General features: G+C 36.5%; 2 protein-coding genes across 12 annotated transcripts in view; one reads left to right on the top strand and one right to left on the bottom strand.

Moving 5' to 3' along the window:
* Window positions 1–45: 45 nt before the first annotated feature.
* Window positions 46–13,266, bottom strand: ZCRB1 (zinc finger CCHC-type and RNA binding motif containing 1). Of its 2 annotated transcripts, XM_079139466.1 has the most exons (8): window positions 13,075–13,266; window positions 11,448–11,533; window positions 9,019–9,047; window positions 5,537–5,648; window positions 5,113–5,220; window positions 2,431–2,543; window positions 2,232–2,307; window positions 46–1,399 (listed from the first exon to the last, which is right to left on the bottom strand). In XM_079139466.1, exons 2-8 carry the CDS (start codon window positions 11,529–11,531, stop codon window positions 1,268–1,270), a joined length of 654 nt encoding a protein of 217 aa, XP_078995592.1. In that variant the 5' UTR covers window positions 11,532–11,533; window positions 13,075–13,266; the 3' UTR covers window positions 46–1,267. The 2 variants fall into 2 exon arrangements, with proteins under 2 accessions (XP_078995592.1, XP_078995593.1); XM_079139467.1 differs by lacking the exons at window positions 9,019–9,047; window positions 13,075–13,266 and having other exon boundaries at window positions 11,448–11,510.
* A 7-nt stretch (window positions 13,267–13,273) lies between these two features.
* Window positions 13,274–20,450, top strand: part of PPHLN1 (periphilin 1) — a 115,537-nt gene continuing 108,360 nt past the window's right edge. For 8 of the 10 annotated variants that reach the window (XM_079139434.1, XM_079139438.1, XM_079139436.1 and 5 more), the window contains exons 1-2: window positions 13,304–13,380; window positions 14,033–14,311. In XM_079139434.1, coding sequence (XP_078995560.1) covers window positions 14,272–14,311 — 40 coding nt within the window. In that variant the 5' untranslated portion in view covers window positions 13,304–13,380; window positions 14,033–14,271. Of the gene's footprint in view, window positions 13,381–14,032; window positions 14,312–20,450 lie in introns of all 10 variants that reach the window. The other 2 variants (XM_079139437.1, XM_079139442.1) reach the window with 1 other exon arrangement.

Raw genomic sequence — 20,450 nt, forward strand, 5'->3', positions numbered from 1 at the left:
AACATTTTAACAGCCATACTGGGAAAATAGAGAAGACAGAGGGAGATGTAAGAAATTGAAAAAAAATCCTCCCTTATCACTCTCTGAATTAAGTGATAGAAATATATGCATTTTTTTTTTTAGCAATATGTACATACATATGAAAAGAAAACAGTCAATGAAGTTATAAGTTAGTTGCTCGTGGGGAACAGAATAGAGTTCTATGGGATGGTCAGACAAATAGCTTCTGTGTTTGTAAGATTTTTAGAGCTATTTTATAGATATTTATTATACTCAGATTAAGATTAAGCTAAAAGAAAAAGATGATAAAGCACCCATGTTTAAAGACAATTCTCTTGAATAAGCTATTCAATTTTCCAGTCTTTATGAAGTTTTGTTTTGAGATTAAATTTATTTGAAAAATCCTGATGTAATCCAATTGGATATGAATAGAGTTTTTACTATGAAGTTTTTAAATAATCATTTGTATATCTACCTTTTCTCATGGGATAACACTATTACTGTAATAGTTTTCTTATTTTTAGTATAATTAGTTCTTTACAAGATTATTACTAACAAATCCTGATTTTTAATACAGGTTGAGAATTCCTTACCAAAAATGCTTAAGCCCAGAAGTATTTTGGATTTTTTGAATAGTTATACATACAAAGTGAGATATTTTAGGTATGAGACCTATACCTAAGTTTAAACATGAAATTCATTTATGTTTCATATATTTTTGCACATAACCCAAAGGTAATTTTATACATTTTTATTTTAATAAATTTTTATTTTTTTGCAGTATTGGGATTTGAACCCAGAGGATCTCTACTACTGAAGCTATATTACCTTTTTATTTATTTATTTTCTTGAAAATAGGGTTTTGTTAGTTGCAAAACTGTCCTGGAACTTGTGATCTTTCTCCCTCAGTCTCTAAATCATTGGGCTTATACCTGTATACCACAACACATGGCTAATATAATATTTTTAATAATGTGGATGAAACAAAGTATCTGTGGTATAAAATTTTCCACCTCAGTTTTTGAACCATTTTGAATTATTTTGGACTTTTGAGTTAGGGATGCCCAACCTGTACTTTGCTAAGGCAAGAGAGAAACAATGCCTCAAAATTATTTTTAAATTTCCTATGAATTATTTTATAGTAAAAAACTATTTGATATTAAGTATTCTTATGTTCAAATACTAAAAGTAATCTTTAGTCCTCAAATGAACTTTATACTCCAAGATTTTTTTTTATTTTTAAGATATTTACATAATAAATACAATTTTAATCACTAAGTTCTTCCTCATCACTGAAATATGTGCTTTTCTTTATCCTTGGGCGTCTTGAATCATCCGATGTTGAGGGACCCCCTGCACTGGGTTTCCATTTGTTTTGTTCTTCTTCAATTTTGGCTTGCTGTACAATGTGATTCAGAAAACAAATAAAACCAATGTTTTGTCTAATGTCATTCATGGTGTATTAATTCAAACATGGCAAAAATGTAACACAAATAATACCACTTTCCACCCTTCTAGGTCATGCAGACAATAAGATAGCCCTCCCAACCCTCACACTTTGTCTCAATTACAATATTCCTAGGTAATTTCTAAAAAATCTTTTTGATTGAGCTAAACTCACTTGAATCAAATAATTCTGGTTCAATTCTATAATGAAAAAAGATTAGGAAATTTTAAAATGTTTCAATATTTTTCTTAAAATTTCCCATTTGTTAGAGAAATAGCTTATAACCTCAAATTGAGGAGGTGAAGGAGAAAGAGGCTGCCAAGAGGTGAGTAAGGGTCACTAGGTGTGGAGGCCACACACCTATACTCCCAGTGACTGGTGAGGCTGAGGTAGGAGAATCCCAAGTTTGAGGTCAGCCTGGGAAACTTAGCAAGACCCTGTCCTGAAATAAAACACAAAAAGGGCAAGGGGTGGGGCTGGAACTGTAGCTCAGTAGTAGAGCATTGTAGTAGTAGTAGTAGTCTTGCATGTGAGGCGCTAGGTTCAATCCTCAGTACCACATTAAAAAAAAAAAAAAAAAAAAAAAAAATCAGTAAAGATATTGTGTCTATCTACAACTAAAAAAAAAAGGGGTGGGGGGGGGAGGGCTGTATGTCAGTGGTAAAGTGCTCCTGGCTTCAATACAGCACCCCCCCCAAAAAAAAAAAAAGAAAAAAAAGTAACGAGGACTATAAATATTTATCCAAAGTAACTACAGAATGGTACCTTAAAAAAAATTTAGTACCTGAAATGCAATGGCCTGACTGAGACTGTCAAGAGCAGGATCTTCCCCTTCATCATCACTTTCTTCTACTTCCTCACTAAATTAGTAGAAAGAGAGAAAGAGAAAAAAAGAAAAACAAAAAAAGATCAGCATGCAAGCAAACAACAGTAAAAAGACAAATCAACACACTAAGGTATTTAGTAAGAATAGATATACATACATTTCTTCTTCTGGTTCAGGAATTTTCTTTTTTTTCTTTTTTTCTTTCTTTTTTGGAGGCTCCCGTTCTCCAAGCATATTTTTAGGACAGGCATAACTTAAGTGTCCACTTTCCTTTTGATTCACATTAAAAATAAGAGGAAAAATTCTGTATTCATTATTGAAAGAAACCTGCCAGGTACCTTATGACAGAAAGGTTTTAGAATTAAAAAAAAAAGAAGAAAAAAAAAAAAAAAAACTTCTCATATTGGGAATACACAAAAGAAAATAATGATTAACCCATTATTTTAATATTTAGAAGGAAGAGTCTGTGGTATTATAACTCCTAATAATCTACTTTAATAATTAGGGAGTATTTTAGAAGTTTCTCTAAGAGTAAAAGTAGTATTCTTCCCTCAAACATTTTAAACCTCAAGTTTCAAAATATAAAACAATAGTTTACCTAGCATGAGCAAGGTCTAGGGTTCATTTCCCAGCACTGCAAAAAAAAGGAAAGTTTTGTCTTCTTCATTTTTCTTAACTACTTTCATATCTAGACTATACCTGCACTATCCAAATACAGTAGCCACTAGCTCCATGGGACTACTAAGAGCATGTTTGAATTGATATATATTATAAAGGGGAAATGCACATTAGATTTTGAAGACTTATGAAAAAAACTGTATAAATCTTAATTTAAAAAGCCACTGGGTTGCAGATGTAGCTCAGTGGTAGAGAAATTGTCTAGCAATTATGAAGTGCTGGGTTCATTCCCCAGCACTGACAAATAAACAAACTGACAAACAAATAATATATATGGCTGATATTATAGTCTTATTTAACATACTTAGAGAAGCATTTCCCAAACCATTCTGGAACAATGGTATACCAACAAATGTTAACATATCCCATTGCGGGTGGGGTGGGGAAGGTTTAATAATGAAATAACCTGGGAAAAAACAGGAGGAATAAATGTAAACAGATTTTGGGGAATTAAAAGATCTATAAAAATGTATAAAGTATAATACAATAAATCTATGGATCCATAGGCCAGAATTATCCAAGGTTTCTCAGTAATTTAACATTAACTGTGTACATGAGAAGTGATATATTCTACTGTAAACATAACTACCTCTGCTCCTTTTTTTAAAGTTTATTTTTAATTTTTATTTATTTATTTACTTTTGGTGATGGGGACCAAACCCAGGAACTTATGCATGTTAAGTGCTCCTTTTAAAACAAAACTTAGGACTTTGGAACACCATCTTCAAAACATTCACTTAAAAGGGTTTAAAATCATGAGAACTGACAGAATAAGTATGCAACCATGACACTGCTTGCTTCCTCTTTCTATTCAGCCATTCATCTGTCTGCCTATATACCTTTTTTTGATTGGGAAGGGGAATAGGGTATGGCAGTAGGGGAAAGGACCCCAAGTCATTTTCTTGACTCTTTCATGTGATTTTGTAGCTAGGACATTGTCTCTTAGTAATTCTTTCTCCAGTTCCCCATTAATCTCTCTGGATTCAGTTTAAGTAAGTTATATAGTCATTTTAGAAATTGACATATATGAGATCCAGACTGAAACTTTCTTGGTGCCATTATGGATCTTGTACAAAATTATTTTATGGCTATATCTTTCCTAATCATTAAAATGTTACATGGACAGCAGGTCATGAGTAGACTCAGACAAGAAAATGTGGGGATAGTTCAATTACAAAACATTAGCAATACTAATGGGGAAAAAAACCTTTCTCAAAACAGTGGGTGTGGTGGTGCATGTCTATATTCCCAGCTACTTGGGAGACTGAGGTAGGAGGATCTCTTGAGCCGGCAAGTTCAATAAAAACCTGGGCCATAGCATGACAACCTGGACAACAACAAAAATTCAAAACCTACTACCTCAGGGAGGATGGGTCAAATGATAATACTGGTACTTAATTTTGTGTGTGTGTGTGGTGGTGGGTAGTGGTACTAGGGATTGAACCCAGGGGTGCTTTACCTCTGAGCGACATCCCCAGTTCTTTTTATTTTGAGACAGGGTCTTACTAAGTTGCCCAGGCTGGCCTCAAACTTGTGATCCTCCTCCCTCAGCCTCCTGATTAGCTGAAATTATAGGTATGTCCCACTCTATCTGGTATTAATAAATTGTGACACTTAGACATTGGCAAAATGTCACAGGGACAAGGAATATCCTATTAACAAAAATTTGAGTTACCAAAAAATTTCAAGATGTTAAGATAAATAGTCTAACACTTTTTAGAAAACAATTTAGAAAACAATTTCAAAGATGTAGAAACTCTACATTATCCAATCACAGTTATCTCTAAATACTAAATTTAAATTAAATTTACTTAGATGAGCCTGAAGTCTAAGCAAAACAACCTTTATAACTTGGTTTTAGTCAGCCAAAAGTTTCTGTTTGTTTGGTTTTTTGTGGTTCTGGGGATTGAAGCCAGGGACATTCTACCACTGAGCTACATTCTCAGCCTTTTTTAAAAATGTTGAGATAGGGTTTTACAAAGTTGCCCAGGTTGGCCTAGAACTTGTGATCCTCCTGCCTAAGTTTCCCAAGTAGCTAGGATTATAGGTATGAGCCACTCTGTGTGGCTACCAGCCAGAAGTTTTGAGGAACACCAATAAAAGTCTATAATGGAAAATACCTTAAACTATGAATATTTCACTAAATTTTAGGTTTACTCACCCCACATTCATAACACTTAGATTTATCAAAGTAGTTTCGCCTTCGGATGAACTCAGCTGCTCTTCCATTGTCAATAGCAATGCTTGCCTTTATCACTCTACCAAACAACTAAACCAGAGAAAAATGTAAATGCAGAAGGATGTATTTCACAGAAACCTAATCTAGTTATTTGATCTTATTTCTTCGAATCTTCAATTCCATTTATATTTTGGATGATTTTAGCAATTGCCCCACTTAACATGTGATGAAGTCTATCCTATGGTATTTTTCTTAGATTCTACTAATGTTTTAGGAGTCCAGTATATCTTTGACATCCCCATTAGATACCATCTGAATCTATGGATACTTTTGACTATGTTTCCACATTTGTTGAAATGAATACAAAACTTTTGAGTTAAAAACTTGGTGAGAATAGTTGGCTTACCTGTTTGTTGTTTATCGCTCTAGTGCAGTTTTGTGCAGAGTCTTTGTCCAAAAATAAAATAAAAGCAACCCCTTTACTTTTCCTGGTATCTTTGTCTTTCATTATAGTAACCCTTAAAGCATAAACAAAGTGCCAGTTAAAAATGAGGCAGTAATAAATTTAAAAAACTGAATATTTAGAAAACTCAATTTAAAAAAAGGGTTAAATAAAACATTTACAAAGTAAAAGAAATCAATATTTTAAAAACTAGCTACCTCTTCAAAGTTAAGAGATATCAAGAATGAAAATGAGAAAGGGATAGTGACTTACAAGTGAGCACAGCTATGATTAGGAGTTAATCAGAGATTGAAGGGTGAAGTAAAGAGATTATACAGAGAATGGAATCTTGAAGAATAATCATAGCTCTTCTTTCTTATACTAACTCCCTCACCCTGCAAAAAACCCAAAACAAGACTGAGGTAGTCTCTTCTGTATTAAAGTTAGAATGATTTATTTTTTAAGGTTTTAGAATCTAATTGTATTCTTAATGTTCTTTAAGGCATTTCCAGTTTGGTGGTTTTAGCCCCACTACCCAATGTACTTGAGTGACAAGGATTACAATGAGAGCACAGAGCTTGCTCTTTTTCCTGCCTCTTAAGTATCCCTTATGATGCTGATGGTTCTTGGTAACCATGTGTAAGAAATCTGGATGTAACCCTTAATATCTTTCTTAGTAATCCAGCCCTTATATACAAAGTAAGTGTTAGGTCTTGAGGCCAAAGTGACTCCATTTTGAAAATCAGCACCTGCCCACCCAGGCAGGCCCACCCTGAGAGAGTCCCTAACTACTGAAAGCACAGCAAAGATGTCAAGTAATAGTCACAGGGCCAGATCAGTTATTTTTTAACTACTCCATTGTACATGACTATATAATTTGGAAGTTTTCCTGTAGGCTGTTGCTTCTTGCAGAAAGGCAGCTTGGCAGACCTTCTCTGTCAATAAAGCTTTGCTTGAACTCAGAGCTATGTCTCTCGTTGATATCTGTGCCAGCTACCCTAACAGTAAGGGTTTCACTAAGTATTACCCATTTTACTTCCTAATGCTCTCTCAGCTCTGACTAGCTTCTGCCTCTCCACATACACCATTTTATTCCACATTTCTCTTGGGTTAGAGTTATAGCTTTGAGATTGGTCTCCATAAATTTGTTCTTGTCACCTGTGACCGAGAATAAAATCAACCTGATTTAGAACAAGAAAAAAATTACATTTGTTTGGGGCTAATTAAGATTATAAACCAGAAAAAAACCAGATTCAAGCAGTCTTGAAAATGTGCTCCAAGGTAGCAGTTAAATTTTGAGCTTTTAAATTACAAAGGGTTGGAAATAACAATACTTGCTATGAATTATGATCAGTGAGGGCAGAAGTTAAGCTGTTTTGTAAGAAAGGAATTGGGTGCAGTTTCAGTCTCTAGGTAGTTTGGGGAAAGGGGTCCCTTTACAGAAAGAAGTCAGCAATGGTTAACAAAAAGGTCAACTCACATGGGTTGTGGGGGTGGATGTGCTTGCATCCCATTTCAAAGGTTCAGTTGCAAAGATGTCTGAGATATGATTAACAATGATCTGACTCCATTTGAGTACCCTGAACCTACTCCATTTTGTTTTCTTCCTTTACAACTCTAATTCAGTCTCTACACTGAAGCCAGAATAAGCTTTTAAAAAAAATTTTAGAAGCCATACTGGGTGCAGTGGTACATCCTGTAATCCCAGCTACTTGGGAGGCTGAGGCAGGAGGGTTACAAGTTTGAGGCCAGCCTTGCCAGTTTAAGACCCTGTCTCAAAATGAAAAAACACAACCCCCCCCAAAAAAAAAAAAAGAAAATTTGAGCAGACAGGGATGTAGCTCAGTGGTAAAGCATGTGGTCCTGAGTTTGAGCCTCAGTACCACCCTTACCTCAAAAAAAGAAAAAAAAAAAAAAAAAGAGCATTCTTCAGTGGTTGCTGGTGTTTTCAGGATGAAAACAATCACCTTGCGTCTTGTTCTATCCTTTCTCTTCCTTGCTTACTCATTTCCAGTCACATTGGCCTTCTTTGTTTCTTTTCTTTTCATGGTAATGAAGATTAAACCCAGGGTGGTCTGCCTTGTGCTTGCAAGGCAAGCACTCTACTGACTGAGCTATCTCCCCAACCCCGCCCCCCCCCCCCTTTTTTGTGTGTTTTTGTGACAAGGCTTTGGACTTGAGAACCTCCTGCCTCAGCCTTCCAAGGAGTTGGGATTACAGGTATATACCACCATGCCTGGTCTTTGTTTCTTTTTTTCAGTTTACTTTCTCTTGCCACAAGGCCTGTGTACAAGCTATTCCCTGTACATCTTCTCTCCCTCTCGCTCTTTTTTTTTTTTTTTGTGGTGCTAGGGATTGAACTCAGGGCCTCACACATAGTAGGCAAGTGCTTTAACACTGAATAAAATCAACCTGCTGTAGAACATCCCCACCCCTATCCTCCCATTCTTTTGGCCTATTTAGCTCTAACTCATTTTCAGCCATTTTTTTTTTTTTGGTAGTAGGGATTGAACAGTAGGCACTCTACCACTGAGTTATAGCCCCAGCTCTTCTTTATTTTTTATTTTGTGACAGGTTCTTGCTAAATTCTCAATGCTTGAATTTGCAATCCTCCTGCCTTAGTCTCCCAAGTTCCTCAGATTACAGATAAGTACCACTGACCCATTCAGAAGTGTTTTTTGATGATTTGTAGTAGCAAAGTACGTTTTTAACAAATTAAAAATCTCAAGATACAAATGAATTTTGTTTAATATCCATTATGGAAAGTCAGAGAAAAAGTAATAAGATAAATGTGCTCTAAATTCTTGGAATTTTAAAAAGGATTTAAAATTCATGTCCGACTATATATTGGTTATAAGATAGAATAATGACATTTTGCTTTTACTTCTTTCCCTCATAATATTGTTGCCTGATCAATTTAAAATAGTAAATTAAATGAGAACCTCAAATTTTTCTAAAGCTTTAACTCTCAGTTACAATTGCTATTATTATCCATTACCATTTTTGTTTCCAGTTCTTCCTGTTTTTATAATCACTGGTCTCATAAGCACTTTGCAAGTTATATGCATTGAAACATAAGTTTTCACACTTTATTTGCTATATTATAATTCATTAATTATATACATGATAATACACTTCCAGCAGTAGTTATACATCTTATATTGGATAACAAAATTTGTCTTTAGTTCTTAGTAACATGGTAAGATATTATAAACGAGTATTTAAATAAATTATTAATATTAAAAGAATGAGGATGTATCTTTATAGCACATGCAAAGACATTTATGATATAATGTCAAGTTAAAAAAACCAAAATTGCATGTATAGAATCGTTCTAAAAAATTGTCTATATGCATATGTACATACAAAAACAATTGAACTATACATAAAATATTAATAGCTTATTAATTTGATTATACCAGATATCTTTTAATGTGAATACTTACTTCACAACTTTGCCATACTTGGAAAATATCTGAAACAAAAGATCACATAAAAATTTATAATTTAAAATCATAAATTTGGTTAGTTGTATACACTAACCAAATTCTTTTGTTATGGTTTATGAAAAATTTTAGCCTTCCGTTTATAAAACAGGTTCTACAAGAAACATTTTCTAAGCGACTAGAACAATATTCTTACTATCACTGGAGTCACATATATCTGCTTCTGTTCCTAAATTTCTGACAATGGAGAGAAAAGAACACTATGTGGTCATGATGGCACATGCCTGTAACCCCAGCTACTTGGGAAGCTCAGGCAAGAGGATCACAAATTTGAGGCCAATATAACTTTTCATATTCTACTCCTATAGTCTAAGTAATAACTATTTAAGAAGACAGACCTTAGACTGCTTATAAAACAAAAAGCTTCAACAATGAAAAATCCATTTCCATAGCTCTCTATCCTTTGTCTATCATTAATATGTAGTACTTTACAGTAGGCTCTTTCTTCCCTTTTGCTTCTAAATCTTTAGCTAGTACCTATAAACTTGTAAGTACTCTCTCTCCCCCTTTTTCAGTACTGGAATTGAACTAAGGTCCTTGCTCATGCTAGGCAAATGCTTTACCACTGAACTATATTCACAGTTCTTTTTTTTATTTTGAGATGGTAGCTCACTAATTTGAGTAGGCTAGTCTCAAACTTGAAATCCCTACTTCAGCCTCCCAAGTGGCTGGCATTTTAGGCATGTGCCACCAAACCCAGCTAGTTCCTATTTCTTATACAATGGGCTGGTGATGTAGCTCAGTAGTACAGAATGTGCCTAGCATGTGTGAGGTCATGTGTAAGGCTCTGAACTCAACCCCCAACACTGGGGGAAAAAAAAAAAATCTTATAATGCTTTTTAGGAAACAATTTTAGAATATGTTAATACATGCAACCAATAACAATGAAATTTTGAGTTCTATGATTAGTACTGTAATGCTGTAATGTAGTGTAATTGGATTCCAGTATTAGCAACATTAGATTTTGAGGGCCAGTATGGTTTTCTGTATAACACTTTCTAATGGCTTCTCATTTCACTCTGATTGAAAGCTACAGTCTTTAGCATAATCTGTATATGCCCTATAAGGCATCCTAGAATGGATTTACTTCTGATTACCCTTCCTTTTTTGAAATACTTTTCTCCTAGACATCTGCTTCTTCATTGCTTCAGGTTTTTACTTAAATGTCACCTTCTCAATGAGGATATTCTAACCACCCTATTTAAAATTTCACCTCCATTCCCAACTTAATATTTAATAGCCCTCCTTCCCTTCCTTTTCTCCTTAGCACTCAACATCTTAACATCTTTCTTAGTATCTAACGTTTTCATATTGAAGAGTCGGCTATTCTTGTTAACCTGAATGAGGGATTTAACTCTTTTTGTTCACTGATATGTCTCCATTATCTTTAAGAGTACTTCAGCACATAATAAGCATTTAAACACACTGTCCATTTTGTTACAGAGAAGCTAATTTTACCCTATGTTCTTTGAAACTCAAGCTATCTTAATTAATGAATCACATATGTAGCATCTCTGAACTTAACATTTACCCAAAGTGGCAAAGGGAATATAGGGCATACTTTAAGAAAGGATTCATATCCTTCCTTCTAATTCCTCTCAACTACCCATGTGCAGGACAAGTAAAGAGGTGAAAGAATATGCTGGCAGGGATTTCCCACTCCCCTTCTCAATCACCTTTATTCTGAACTGAAAACAACATGTATTAAATTGTGAAACCTGTATGTAGATTAAGGTATACCTGCAGAACCTGAGGGTTAGGAAAGGGATATTTGCTCTCATCAGTCCTTTTCTCCAAAATCTCAACTCCATTACCAGTTTCAAAAGCCAAGTAAGCAAGCAGTAAAAACTGGCCTATCACAAACCGCTTCCACTTTGTAATGCTATTTTATCTTCTGTTTATAAAAACTCATTATTCTCTTAAGAAAAAAAAAAGCACTGTAAATTTTCATTGGAAATGACAACTGTCTATTTTTTTTCACTTATTCATATTTTAGATAGATGTCTTTGTTGTAAATAGTTTAAGTGCATTACAATGTCCTTATTAAGAATTGTGTCAGAGAAGCCAGGTGTGGTGGCACACAACTGTAATCCCAGCAACTCTGGAGGCTTAGGCAGGAGGATTATGAGTTCAAAGCCAGTCTTAGCAATTTAGCAAGGCCCTAAGCAACTCAGTGAGACCCTGTCTCTAAATAAAATAAAAAAAGAGCTGGCAATTTGGCTCAGTGATCAAGTGCCCCTGTGTTCAATCCCTGGAACCAAAAAAAGAAAAGAAAAGAAAAGAATTTTGTCAGAAAACTATTTGCTTAAGCTACATCTGTATCTCAAATAGACAATTAAGTAGACAAATGCACCAATATTAAAACTTACCCGATATAAATCATTGTTTGTCAGGGAGAAGGGCAAGTTGGATACATAAACTGTGCTCTTACTTGGAGCTAAGCCACCACTCATTTCTAAAGAGGAGAAAAAAAAAAAAACAAACAAACCTATAAGCAATGTAAACCGGGTTGTCCTTATTCCAAGTAAAACCAAGTGTTGGCCATCACCGATTTAATTTACACACCTTTCTAAAATTTCAAGAAATTAGAGTCAGTGAGTCTAGCTGGGTGAACGAGGGAATTCCTTATCTCCAGTCACCACTTCAAGTAGATTCTTTAATCTTTCAGTGCTGGACTGTGTGAATAACAGGAGGGCTTTCAAAAAGATGAAAGCAAAACCTTGAGATTACTTTTAACTTTCCCTTAGGATAAGAGCAAGAATGTGCTTTCAAATAGGTAGTAAAACTTGCCATCCACCTCAGCAAGAGTCTGGGGTCTCAAAGAGAACCATTGCCACTGATTTTTTTGGTAATACTTTGGGTACTTTTTTTGGTTGTCTTAATATTTTTTTCAGAATTGATGTTAAGAGGAAATTTTAGACTCACTTTTTGACAGTGTAAAGTTCTTTTGAACACTAAATTTTGCACATTGTTGCCAAATTATGAATTGCAGCATTTTATGAATAGGTTCAGGGCCTCCAAAGAATGGCCTATTATATACACACATAATGTTTAAACTTACAAACATAACCCGTAATTAACATTCACAATTTACATTACAAAGTCAGTAAATTACCACTGAAAATTATATCAGGCTTAACCAAGTTCAATATTTTTCTTTCATTCTTTCTTTTGTGGTATGGGGGACTGAACCCAGTGTCTCAAGTGAAATGGAAAAGAACCAAAGTTACACCATTTTGTTCTGACCTGACTCCATTGTATGCTTGCTTGTTTTCTTTTCAGCCTCCTGAAGCGGTATCTATGTTGACAGTACAGCAGGGCATTCCCCCACCCCCCACCCCCGTCCCCGTCCCTGACTATGGCCCTGATGTATAACAAAAATGACTCCGAAATGTGTAATCAAAACTATTCTCTCAAGTAATCAAAATATCTGTCGCAACAAGGTCTTTTCTGACCTACATATGCCTCAACTGTCCTTGTGGTTTTTGCTTTATAAACTCTGTACTTCCAAAATTCAGGTGCTGGGAGTTCTTTGAGGCGTTAGCCAGCTCCCAGCCACAGCTTGTCTGGCATGCTCATTAAAGGACCCTATTTTTCCTTTCAATATGGGTGGTGGTTTGTAATTCTCGCGCACTCCATAACAAAAGCTAAGTTCACATTTTTGGATATAAAATCCACGTGAAGCTTGTATTCGACATAAAAGTGAACTATCACGAACAGCAAAATTCCAATTTATGCCAGTTTGCAAAGTAATGGAAAAATCACTTAAAACTAGGTAAAACACCTGGGGCAATCATTTAGAAAACTTCAGGAAGTCAACATCGACAAGTCGCTTTTAAAAGTTCCTCATTTGAGCCCATCTGTACGTTAAACATTCTGGTAACACGAGGCAGGCATAGGTTGATGTTCAGGAATAAGACGGCGGTGGCGGGAGAGGTGGCAAATCGTTTTGGCTACCGGGTGGGAGGAAAAGGCCGTAAGTGAGGAGGCGTTTACCTTTAGGTGGGGCGGCCCGAGAGACCAGAGGACCACCAGCCTCGGCTCAGCTGGGGCTCAACCCTGACTCTTCCTCGCCGCAGGCAGCGGACTTGGCATCACCTGTCTCGGCAGGGGTCAGACGAAAATACCGGGTGGTAGGGCCAGTCGTACCCCTTCCTTGACTCGCCTTAGACCCGGGCCCCGGAGGCGGGCTCAAAGGCGCGCGTTAGTTGACGTCATCGCGCGCGCCGGAAGTACTTCCTTAGGATAGCGGCGGGGTGCGGACGACTACTTTCACGGTGTCTTCGGGGCCGCCCAGAGTAGGTGAGCGCATTTTACTTTTGCTCGAGGTGATGGGACGCGTGAGCTGGGTGCTACGCCTCGGGGGAGCTGGCGGGTGGTTTCCGCGGAGGAATCCGGAGTCTCCTGCTGCATTTGAGACGTGCAACAGTTCTGCCCTTGTGATTGAGGGTGGAGAGACGCAGTGGATTTTGGAATAAAGGAAAGTACTGAGCCTAAGTTAGAGATTCGCTTCTCTTTAGTACCCTAATATGCAAAAAGAGTAATGAACTAGGTGACCTGAGTGAGTCGACATCAGTCAGTCAGGAAGTCGGCAATTTTACTGAATGTGTTTGACGTACCCAGCTCGGTATTAGGCAATTTAAGAAATAACAACAACAAAATAATTGCAAAACAGGCGTTGTTGTTTTTTTATTCTTTTTTTTTTTTTTTTTTTCTCGGCGGTGATTTCAGTCTAGTTGGGGAGACAAGGCCAACTCTGGGAGAGTTGGATTCACAGAATGACCAATCTTGATTGTTGGTATGTTGAACTTCTTGGTACCCCCATCCCCCACTCCTCCAAATCTGTAATGGGGCACAAACAGCTTTTTCTTTAAGAGGTCGTAACGGGCCCATCATTCCTACTGACAAAATAAAAATAATGCAAGGTAGTTTATACTTAACTTCTACCCACCAGCACATACAGATCAGGCCTCTAACTACTCCATGGGAGCCTGCGTGCCAGCAGCTTGGAACCCACAGCCTGTCCTGGAGCCTGCACAATCAATCCAGACTGAAGCTGATGTCTTCTAGAGAGACGGAAGTGCAATCCATCCAGGGCGCAGCTGAATTTTGTGAGGCCTGAATGCCTCTGCGTCCACCAAAGGACCGCTGGGACTAATTCTCTTGGCAAACTTGTGGCCAGCCAAAACTATCATGCTTCACATCCCAGTAATCCTTGGTTACCGCCCAAGATGTAAGCCCCTTTGGTCTTCTATGCTATATTCCCATTTCCTCTGCTGCTTTGTGTTTCTTTTCCCTTGATTTAGGCTATCACTGCTCTTCGTTTTTCTACACATCTAACCCCTCAGCTCTCTCTGAAACCTCTTTTCTCTACCTTTGCTTGTTTACATATTCAACCTCTTTACTGTTAAAATTGCTGACTTCTATTAACACGAGTTTTTTCCTGCTAATCATTTCAATTGAGTCCTTTCTCTGATATCTACATTTAAAGTTGGCTGTCTCTCTTGCTATATTGAACTAATTTTACTACCTCACAATACTTTTTTTCTCTCCTCAGTATCTTTGGAAAGGCTCTTTTCTTTATTTGGGACATTTGGTTTCCCTGTTCCTACCTACCTCTTTCTGGATAACTCTATTCCTGCTGTGACTTTATTTGAGAACATTACCTAACTTCTTATAGAGTTGATTTTCCTTATCATCCTTAAATGCTTTCTACTTAGCTTGTAAAGCTTATCACATGTATTCTAAATGTTTCTCTATTTGCCTAAGCTAGGCAGTGAAGGAGAGACCGTATTTGTCTTCATCTTTGTAAATACAATATCTAATACAGTTACTGGTGCATAAAAGGCAGTCAGATAGTTCTTGAATGATTGTAGTTGCTGAAGGTATGGTTTCAGTGGTCAAGGCACTTAAAATTAATGTGTAAAGAACCTGGGAAGGGATCAAGCTGCTACTTAGCTACAGCTAATTGTTACTGGTAAGAATATAATCCTAGTATTGTCAGAACATTTAATTTGTTCAAGAAAGGTTGGGAAAAAATTTTTTTAAACTTCTCAATGAAATAAAATCTTGGTTTAAAAAAAAAAAAAACATGAGCCAGATACAAGTTACATGTGACTTACCAGTCATCAGTTTGGAATGTTTTAAGTGTTATGGGGTTTGGATAATGGATTTTGTGGAGAATAACAGGTAATGAATTGGGCCTTGCGGTATGGTTGGAAGTTGAATGATAGAATGGAAAGAGGTGTTTTGGTTTGGAACATAACTCAATTATAGGATAGTATGTTTTATTCTGTCACAGGAGAATGGCATGAATGATCCTTTCAGAGAGCATAGGAGATGATAGAAATAGGCATATGGAAGACAGGAATATGTATTTATTAGGCTTGCTTAATAAGAAGCTGTTTGGATTCTTGATTAAGGACAGCACATGCTGGGTATCATAGCACATGCTTATAATCCCAGTGACTTGGGAGACTGGGACAGTAGTATTAAGTTTGAGGCCAGCCTGGGAAACTAAGTGAGATCCTATCTGTTCTCACTGGGAATATAGTTCAGTGGTAGAGTACTACTGGGTTCAATCCCCCAATTTAAAAAAAAGAAAAAAAAAAAAAAAAGAAAAGCACACTTTAAGAATACATATTAACAGTTAAGTATCCTTTTTTTAGGTGAAATGGAGGGTAAAACACTGAAAAGAAGCTGACTCGTTAACCTTTAACTCCATCCAGGTGTGAAATAAAGTTTAGATTTATAAATATATCTAGGCAAATATCTGGCATTTTTGTCTACTTGTGTAATTTTATTGAATTTATTACTTACAATGGGCAGTCACAAATCTACTGTTATTTAATGAAATACGCAGGGGCTTTCAAAAAGTTTTTTTTTTTTTTTAAACTAAATGTATTTTTTAACTGATACCTTAACAATATAAAAATTGTATGTATTATGGGAGGTACCACATTATGTTTTGATACATGTATATGTTGTATAATGTTTAAATAGAGCTAAACATTTATCTCCTCAAACATTTATCATTTCTTATTGTAAAAACCTTCAAAATTCTTTCTTCTAGCTTTTTTAAAAATATATTTTTTAGTATTGATGGACCTTTATTTTACTTATTTATGTGTGGTGCTAAGGATCAAACCCAGTGCTTCACACATGCTAGGCAAGTACTCTACCACTGAGCCACAACCTAGTCCTCTTCTAGCTTTCTGAAATGTATAGTACACTATTGTTTTTCTGTAAGCACACCAGAACTTCTTGTTCCTGTGCAACTGTAATCCATCTATCAACCTTTCCCCCATCCTTCTCTCTCCATTCCTCCCTCTCAGCCTCTGTAACTACCATTCTACTCTCAATTAAAAATTGTATTTTATTTTTTTGTGGTGCTGGGAATTCAACCTACAGTTCACACATGTTAGTCAAGCTATATCTCCATCCTTTTAATTTAATTTTGAGACAGGGTCTCACCAAGTTACTCAGGCTGACCTCTAATTTATGGTCCTCCTACCTCAGACTCTCAAGTAGGTGGGATTACAGGCATGTGCCGCCATGCTTGGCTCTTTTTCTTTTTTTTTTTTTTTTTTTTGATGGTGAAATTGATTTTTTTTCTTTATCACTTGGTCTTGTTAGATATACATGACAGTATATTTTGATATTTTATGTATACATGGAGTATAACTTGCCATTCTTGTGTTTATACATATGTGAAGTTATACTGGTTGTGTATTCATATATATGAACATAGGTAAGTTATGTCCAATTCATTCTACTGTCTTTCCTGTTCCCATTCCCTCTCCCTTCCCTTCATGCCCCTTTGTCTAATCCACTGAAATTCCATCTTTCCCATTGTGTGTTAGCATCCATATATCAGAACATTCGGCCTTTGGTTTTTTGGAATTGGCATATTTCACTTAGCATAATCTCCAGTTCCATCCATTTACTGGCAAATGCCATACTATCATTCTTTTTTTTTTTTTTAATTTTTAGTTGTAGATGGACACAATACTTTTATTTATTTTTATGTGGTGCTGAGACTCGAACCCAGTGCCTCACGCATGCTAGGCAAGTGCTCTACCACTGAGCCACAATCCCAGCTCCCATACTATCATTCTTTATGACCCATTGTGTATATGTACCAAAATTTCTTTATCCTTTCTTTTTTTTGAAGGACATCTAGATTGGTTCCATAGTTTTAGCTATTGTGAATTGAACTGCTATAAACATTGAGGTGGCCATGTCACTGGAGTATGCTGATTTTAAGTCATTTGGGTATATGCCCAGGAGTGGGATAACTGGGTCAAATTGTGCTTCCATCCGAGTTTTCTGAGGAATCTCCATACTGCTTTCCAGAGTGGTTGCACCATTTTTTTTTGTAGTCCCACCAGCAATGTATGAGTGTACCTAAAAGAAGTATTATTTTAAGCATTGAATAGGCAAGTGACTTCTAAAAAAGAATGCAGTACTTTAAAAATACTGTTAAATGGTTCATCATGGGAGCTATCGGTGATCTCACTGTCTCTAGCCTCTTGCCTCTTTTTTAATCCATTTTGTGTACTGCCAGATTAATCTTTTGTATTGACAGTCTCCCTCCTCACATTATTTCTGGGCTTAGAAGTCTGTAGTGGGCTCCTTGTCTAGAGTTTTGGTTTAGTATTATTTAATGACCTTGAATCTGGTCTCTCTGTCCTTGTTCTTGTCTGTCTTCTTTGTGAAGCAGCGTGGTACTGTTGGAAAGAGATTGAACCTTAAAGTCATGCATGTCAGTGTCTGACTCCAGACTGCATTGAACCCTGGAATTTAAGCTTTTCAGAGCTTCCACATTTTTATGTGGAATGACAGAGAGAGAGAGAGAGAGAGAGAGAGAGAGAGAGAGAATATCTGTTTTTAAGATTTTGTGAGTAAAGTGTTTACATGTTTTGAAACTCAGTTGCACAGATTCTTGCATATAGAGGAGGAAATGAAAACTTGTGGAACACCTAAGTAGGCTTTTTTTCTAATTCCTTTGCAGTGTGAATGTGCAGTGCTAATTCCCATAAGACCTTAACTAATTATATTCTAAAAATCTATTTTTAATTTAGTTATCTGGAATTTTAAACGTTTTCTGTTAGAAATTTCATTATGCAGTTTTCAGATTCAAGTCAATTCTTAAAAATCTCCCTAATGTTTCAATTTCGGATGTCAGAAATATATTTACTTGCTTTAAATTAGTTGATCTCATCCTGAGATGAGTTTAAGATTTGAAAAAAGTGAGGAGGATGATAGCTCTGAAGGGTGGGATGGTATGAGGGCTAAGAGAGGGTAGGAGAACCCAGAGAAGAAGAGGGCTTGGGGAGAGGACTCGGGATCTCTTTGTCATTCATCCACCTGACTAAATGATCAGCTTCCTTGTCCTCAGTTCCCCCAGCCTGAAAACAGGGATCATGCCACCCATCCCTAAGAGGAGTTGGAGAGACCCATCTTTTGCAGATGGGTGTATGTAGAAAGATGGTTCACCTAGAGACTGCCCTGTGCTCTGCCCTTATTGGTCCTACATGGAGCTGTCCTCATATCCTTGGGCATTCCTGGGACCTTCGTCTTCCTACCATTGTTAGGGGACCCTGGGTAACCTTCATCTTGTTGCTTACAGGTATTTCAGAGGGTAGGACCTAGGTAGTAGTATTTTTAAATTTAATTTTATTCTTTCTTGGTATTGGAGATTGAACCTGGGGGTGCTCTGCTACTGATCTACCTCTCAAACACAATTTTTATTTTTTATTTTGAGACAGGGTCTCAAATTGCCCAAGCTGGCCTCACATTATGGATTTTCCTGCCTCACCCTCTCAAGTAACTGGGATTATAGGCATGTGCCACTGTGCCTGGCTTTAAGAATTAAATTTTTAAAATCCTTCTAAATTTTAAAGAATCTTTACTCAATATTTTGAACCTAAAGTTCTGTCAGATGGTTCATTTAAATGCAACAAAATTTTCTTTTTTTTTTTTCATGCAAGAGAGTTTATTAAGCAAACAGGCAGAGTGTCTCTCTGCAGGGTAAGAGAGGGGAAAAGAGAGAGCGTGTGTGCGCAAGAGAGAGTGAAAGCCAGGAGGAGAGAGCATGAAAGCGAGGAGAGAGAGCCAAAATTTTCTTCTTAATGTTATATACGTATACAAACCCAGTGTCTGTATGCTTTTGCTATAGATTCATATATTGGTTGCCTGAAAATATGCCAACATTCTTCGGAACCTGTGTGACTTCAGCTATACAAATTTTTGTTTCTTAATTTATATCTTTTAACGGTACTGAGGATAATATGGTCAATAAAATACGGATTTCTTTTCCTTTTTTTGGTACTGGGACTTGAATCCAGGGGTACTGTACCACTGAGGTATATCCTTAGCCCTTTTTATTTTTTTGTTTGGAGACAGGGTCTTGCTAAACTGCCCAAGCTGGCATCAAACACAAAGTTTGATACAAAATCTTTCTGCCTCAACTTCCCAAGTAGTTGGGGTTATAGGCATGTGCCCTGTACCCTGATAGGTAGCATTATTTTTGAAAGCTCTTTATATCTACTATGGAGTCAATGTTGAGAATCACTGCTTTAGATGCTAGAGCTAGAAGGCTGTCATCGACATCTTTTGCTTAAAAGCAAAGTAGTGTAGTGTCTGGAGAAGTGTGGCAAGAATCATAATCCAACAGTGCTAACAAAAAGTTTTCTGAATATTTAAAAGGTACAAACTCTTGTATATAGATTTAGGTGGTAGTTACATGAACTATTAGTTTTTGGCCAGTAATAAATACTTTGCTAAGGAGAGGGAATAACGAAGTGTACAATCTTGTGCCTTTGCAGTGTTTTTTAGTTTGGGAGGGTGGAAAGGAAGCAAAGGAATATGGTCTTATATAGTACTATTGTAGTAGGGTGTTTTGAGGGGTACAAAGAAAGGACAGTTCAATTCTTTCTGGAGAATGTAAGAAAAGTGACATTTGAGATGAGTCTTGAAGTGGAAGGATGAAGGGAGATATTCTGGGCAGAGGCAAAGGTGTGGTATTGAGAAATAATGGCATCCATGCAGAACAAGCAATTGCTAGTGGTTTGAATAAGTATAGCTATATATATATCCTTTATTGAAATGATAGAATAACTGAATTTAGTGAATATTTGGATATGAAAAGTTTTGGGTTTGTATGACTCAGGTTTCTGATTTGGGCCTGTGGGTACTTGTTGGTATCATTGACCAGCAAAGACAGGAGTTGAAGTAGATTTCTGAGAAGTGTGAAGAACTGTTTTGGCATATTGAGTTGAAGGTGTGGAGCATTACCTTGAAAGGAGTTGGTATGGAAGTGGAAATATGGAGTTATTTATTTAGAGGGATCATTTTCTTAGCATTAATAA

Source organism: Sciurus vulgaris, assembly GCF_902686455.1.
Source record: "Sciurus vulgaris genome assembly, chromosome: 5".
Lineage (NCBI taxonomy): Eukaryota > Metazoa > Chordata > Mammalia > Rodentia > Sciuridae > Sciurus > Sciurus vulgaris.